Here is a 5,911-nt window from a genome sequence, read left to right as displayed (position 1 = left end):
AAATTTAAGTTTTTGGAAAATCAATTTTTGAGAGATATAAATTTCGAAAAGAAACATAAAAACTAAAATAAGGAAAAGAAACAGGAAAAAGATTTTTTTTTAGAAAAAACAGAATAAGAAACTGCAAAACTGGGAAAAACGGTTCAGAGAACCTTCTAGAAGGTTTCTAAAACCAATAAAACTGAACATGAAGCTATCAGAAGGTTCCCAAAACCTAATGAATAGACCAGGAAACTAGGCCGGCCCAGTGCACTCGATCCTATGCGTTCGGTCGACATTTTGACACAACAGGCGTCATATAAGGATTTCTCTAGGTTTTTGGAGCGAAATATTATTATATTGATTCATCAAAAGTCTAAAATCTTCAAACGCATATATTTAGAATCTTTTATAGCTTTGTAATCAAAGTGAAAAAAAATGCAAAAACAGAAGAAAAAACCAAAGAAACAGGGCCTAGGTTCTGGTACAGATTGCGGAGAAAAGAACCGGACGAGAGGCGAGAGGCACTATTGGGTCCCAGTGTCAGCCAGAACGGAGAGGCCCTAGCCTTATCGGGCACGAAGAGAAGCCGAGGTAGGGAAGGACACGCGGCAAGCTGCTTCTTTTCTTCCCCCTTCTCCCTCTCGCACGAAGCCCTAATCGCCGGATCAGGCGCCACCCCCATGGATCCACCAGTCCTCGAACCAAGGTACCTGCGCCTAAATCCACTACCACCCATGTATCCACCTATCGGCGGTAGGCTCGCACCAAGAAAATCCACCACCACCCATGGATCCACAAGCCGGTGGTCTCAATTTTCCATCCGTCTATGTTCCCGGCGATGGGACCAGGGCCGGCCACTTCGCCCCGCGCTGGACCGTTCCGGATTTCTACGCCAACTACACTCCCCAGCCTCCGCTGCCAGGGACCAGGGCTGGACACTTCCTTCCGCGCGGGACCGCCCCAGAGTTCTACGCCAACTATACTCCCCAGCCTCCGCCGCCAGGGTATGAACACCGCCGCTGCTCTATGACTAGTTTTCGTTGAAATTCTTTTGTTGTTTCGTCTTAACAGATAGTAGATAGATGGGGCTCTTTCGGTTTCTTCGAAATCGAGCTGTTTTGTGCACCGATAGCTGCAGCTGCATCCCTTGGGGTTTAGGAAATCTGATCTGGCTTGTTATGTGCACTTCGGGATTTTAGGTGGCGATGGAGTCTTGTACTATATAATTTGCTAGTATTTCAGTCTTTAGATTTAATTACAACTTTTTGTAACACATAAGAATGAAAACTTTAATGTTTCACATCAACACATAGCGCCCAGACATGGGTCTCTTCCGGTCTAGTCGAGATCGAGCGGTTTTGTGCACCGGTAGATGGGGTTCCTGCATCATTTGGGTTTAGGTTATCTGATCTTGCCAAATCCTAGTTGTTGTGTTTGTAGATAGACGGGCACTTCGGAATATCTCTTATGAATCTGCTACTAGCTACAGTAGTATTTCAGTCTGTAGATTGTCCTTGTGACCCATCAACCCTACTTATTCTGTTTCAGGTGTGAGGAGAAGACACAACATGTGCCTGGCCCGTCGTACACGTCCTCTAACCTGAGGCCTCCTAGCATGCCAACATCTGCCTCTTACTTGCCCTCTACTTGTATGCCACCATGGCTTTGCCCGCCAGATTTTCAGTGCCCAGGGGACCTGCTGGGGCGCCCCCTTACCCCGTCTCTAGGGCCACCATTTCTGCATCGGAAACAACCTGAGTGGGGAATGGACTTCTGTATCCGGGTCGACCGTGCGGGATGCTACCACACATATCCTCACGTTGGTGGGCCATTTGAAGGACTACAGGAAGCAGAACGTGCTATCGAGCGCCATCTTGATAACCGTCGGGATCCAAAAATGTAAACTTTTTCTACTTCCTTTCTCGATCTTGCAATGCTACTGATTTTTATGTATATCTTCCATCATAGTAGATAGCTCGGTGATGCTTTTGCTGCTGCTCCACTACTACCACCTAGAACATCTTAGCTGGTTAGCTGAGAGTCAGTTGCACTATGTCAGTCTTTATATATAGGAAAAGTAGGGAAAAACACAACATTTATGCTATTTTTGCTTGATGTAGTTCAGGCAACATGGGAACTGCAGTGTCTTTCCAGTTGAACTTGAAAAGCTCGTAAAAAAGTCTTGTCAGTGGTAAACAAAGGGATATTCAGTTTCTGATATTCAAAACAGATTCTGTAGTCACCGATGGAGTAATGAAATCTAATGCACATATATGATATATCTCAATTAGACTTTTGCTATTTTGGAGCCGATATTAGGGCCTTAGGGGTTATGTTTCTTGTTAACGATATCCGAATCTGTTGGTTCATGCGGAGCTGACCACAAAGTCAATCACCTTGTAGAATGCGTGCAAACGAGGCTCGGGTGGTTTTGTGCAGTTGTCGATTATTGCACGTCCACTCTTCGTTATGTGCGTTAAAATAAGGTTGTCGTTTAATGTTGTTATTCATTAGCTAAAGTAACCGAAATGACGTTAGGGTACTGAGGAGTCCAAGAAGACACCAGCACAGCCTAAAGTAGACCGGAAAGAGAGGGGAAGGATGAAGACACTGCCTTATCATGCCTAGACAGAAATGAAATAAGAAGAAACAAGAAATTTTGACAGTAATTATTTATATGTTCTCCGTAGCAACGCATGGGTATTATACTACTCCCTCCGTCCCAAAATAAGTGTCTCAACTTTGTACTAACTTTATTACAAAGTTGTACTAAAGTTAAGACACTTATTTTGGGACGGAGGGAGTAGTATGTATAGTTTTTTTGGCCTGAATTAGTGAATTGTAGCTTGTACAATTGGTTAGCTTCGAATCAGGCACACCCACTCAATTATGTTTCCTTTGTATTCTCCACTACTTCTTGAAGTGTCGTGTACTAACTGCCTTTAATGTAAACCAGGTTTACGATGGATAATGTTTCTGCAGTGGACATCGCTGTACGGCATTATCTCTACCTGCCTGATGGCACGAGGAAGCACTCGGGAATATATGATAAAATCAGTGATAATCAGCGCCAGTTGGTTCTTGCTTTGGTGGACAAGTATAACGATGACAACAGTCTTTTGGAGGTTTACTCTTATCCCTCTCTCCAGCTCTTCCTTTCCTCTTTTGTTGTGTAATTGTTCTATTGTATTGAACTGAATTGGTTCAATTCGTGTCCTTGTATTGAAATGAATTTAGAATGATAAGGGGTTAATTAATGATGTTTGAGCTTGTACTGTTTAGTGTCTTTTTATTTTTTATGGTATTTATGGATTGATCACAAGCCAAAACATGGTTAGGGTTCTAATATGTCTTATGCTTATCCGTAACACTTAATGGCTCATTGAATCCATGCTTATTATTGTAGGATCTTGCATATGAACTAACCAAGGTGGTGTGCTACAAGTCATTCTGTGAGGCTGATATACGCATGTGGTACCATCATATCAATTTCACTGCAAAGGCTAAAGGAGGGGTTGATTGCAAGTTCTTCGCTGAAGTAATATTTATGCAAGGAGAATTGCCGGTCAGCTGTTTGTGCATGATTGCACCTACTGATGATGGTAATCTCATAACTCACTTGCTATGAATTAGATAGTTTACTACATATGTTTCTTGTTCTAGTATAGAGATTCTATGTTCTGTTGGGGTGTGATCAGTTCCGTTCTTGTGTTTGGTTGGGTCCAACTAGTTGGAATGGGATGGTTTCATTTCTGTCTTTGGTTGAAGAGATGGACTGAGTAGAATTAGATTCAGCTCACCTCTTTCATAAGTATGGCGAGCTTACCTCTCACATATGCATTTGTAGTATACTAATTTTTCGTTTTTCAGCATATATTAATCAAATTTCAGCAACATTTTGTTTGTATTGTTCACAAAAAAGCATCAATACCCATTCACAATCATAACAAATGTATGGCATCAAACGTAACACATTTTCTGATTTTCCATTCCATACAAAAAAATTGCGCTTGCCCACAATATCTGGGCCTACCAAACACGAGAACCGGCACATTTTCTGATTTTTCATTTCCATTTCTAATTGATTTGTCTGCTATAAATATTTTGCATAGTGCCACAAAGGCCTGACCTTCAGCTGGTTTGGCATGCTTCGATAGTATATAGAACCAAATTTAGGTTCGGCTTAAGTATGTAGGGATTAATTATCTCTGGCCATTAGCACAACTACTATGCTATTACCCATCTCGATATCCTCTCTATCTCTCTGATCCTCCGTGGGCGTCGGAAGATAGGCAGCCGTGGCGGCACTGCGTGAAGCCGCTGCTCTTCTCCGCTCGCTGATACGTTGTTGCTTGCCGCTACTCCCCTGGACCTTCAGCGTTGCGCCTGCTAGCCAACCGCTTGCCGCTGCTTGCCTCCTCGCGCCGCTGCCACTGCCTGGTAGCCCACCACCGCCGCAGTAATTCAGCAGCAAAACAGCATTAATTCGACAGCAGTTCAGCAGCAAATATTTTACAAATTCAGCAATTTAGATAACTGAAACTGATGTTTCAGCATAGATGGTTGAAACATGACAAGTTTCAACCTCTCAAAGTCTTAACTAATAAATAACTGATAAACTGATTAAGTCGCTGCACTAAGACTAGTAGTTCGATTACAACACTGAAAGTTCGAATTCTTAAACAATTAACACATCATGGTAAGCAGAATGATTGAATGAAGTGCAGAGCCGACATCTCCAGCTTCTTACTTTTCAATTCTTCACTCTTTACTCCATGCAAGCATGCAGCAAGCCTAGTAATTATCGCAAGTCATAGTTCCTCATCCTGAACATGGCAATGATACAAGACCATCGATGTAATGCGCTATGTAGCCTCTCTTTTTATATCCAGCTGTCCACAAATCTGAAGTTCCACTTGGTTCCTCAACCAAACACACCCTTGCAATACATATCCTGTTCAACATTTTTCTTGTGCCTGATTTGTTATTTGGCAGTTAATAACAATTTTCTCCTTTCTATCTCTTTTGTAAAGGGCACTGCTTTAGTTGTAGAAATAATGGCAATGATCTGAAGCATCCTAAAGATGTTCGATATGCTGGTGGTCATGTGATGCGCACATTCAATCCATTTGGTGGACATAAGGTGCCGCCGGAAGCCTGTGTCCATGATGTATGTATCCTACTAGCAAGAGTGCGTTTGTTTTGACATTTTGTGTCCGCATTTGTTGCTAATGAATGTGTTTTGCAGTGGGAGGCTGAGGAGGCTAGGTTCAGGAAATCATTGGAGGTAATGGCGTATCTTGATATAGTACCTTTACACAGTACTGTTGGTTAGTTGGCTGATGGTTATTTGTATGTTCTTCAGGGCTTTGATCTGTCAGGGCCACCTCCTATCTTCCCAGGGAATGTCGCTAATGTGTACATTGGACCCTCATTATGGGAAGGAGGGCGCTGGAGAACGGAGGCGGCGGCTAAGGTGGGTGCTGGAGCAGAATGTTAATGCCAAGGAGGGAACTTGCTATTTCCTGTCGAGACCAAGATATCTTGTGAATTACAGTAGTAGGAGTACTTGATAATTTGGTAAAGCATGTGTGGTATGATTTAAGAAAACGTGCCAATGTGATAGCTTGACTGTAGCAACTGGTATTTGCACCGCCTCCATGAGAAAGCTAAGGAGAGCGACTTGCTATTTCTTGTTGAGACGAAGATGTACACTACATAGTACTCCCTCTGTTCTTAAATATAAGTCTTTTTAGAGATTGCACTACAGACTATATACGGATGTATATAGACATATTTTAGAGTGTAGATTTACTCATTTTGCTTCGTATGTAGCCCATAGTGGAATCTATAAAAAGACTTGTACTCCCTTTATTCCAAAATAAGTGACTCAACTTTGTATTAGCTTTAGTACAAAGTTAGTACAAAG

The 5,911-nt window shown here is 42.4% G+C and overlaps 1 protein-coding gene across 2 annotated transcripts; it reads left to right on the top strand.

The window, feature by feature from the left end:
- The first annotated feature begins 529 nt into the window (after positions 1-529).
- Positions 530-5,682, top strand: LOC123145328 (uncharacterized). 2 transcript variants are annotated; one of them, XM_044564715.1, is made up of 7 exons: positions 530-986; positions 1,531-1,881; positions 2,939-3,107; positions 3,389-3,584; positions 5,016-5,125; positions 5,231-5,269; positions 5,348-5,682. In XM_044564715.1, the coding sequence occupies exons 1-7, from the start codon at positions 769-771 to the stop codon at positions 5,480-5,482; spliced, it is 1,218 nt and encodes a 405-aa protein (XP_044420650.1). In that variant the 5' UTR covers positions 530-768; the 3' UTR covers positions 5,483-5,682. The 2 variants fall into 2 exon arrangements, with proteins under 2 accessions (XP_044420650.1, XP_044420649.1); XM_044564714.1 differs by having other exon boundaries at positions 534-986; positions 5,016-5,152.
- The last annotated feature ends 229 nt before the right edge of the window (positions 5,683-5,911 follow it).

This window comes from Triticum aestivum, chromosome 6D, assembly GCF_018294505.1.
Source record: "Triticum aestivum cultivar Chinese Spring chromosome 6D, IWGSC CS RefSeq v2.1, whole genome shotgun sequence".
NCBI classification, from domain to species: domain Eukaryota; kingdom Viridiplantae; phylum Streptophyta; class Magnoliopsida; order Poales; family Poaceae; genus Triticum; species Triticum aestivum.
The sequence above is the reverse complement of the archived record's forward strand: the minus strand, read 5'-3'. Positions and strand labels throughout refer to the sequence as shown.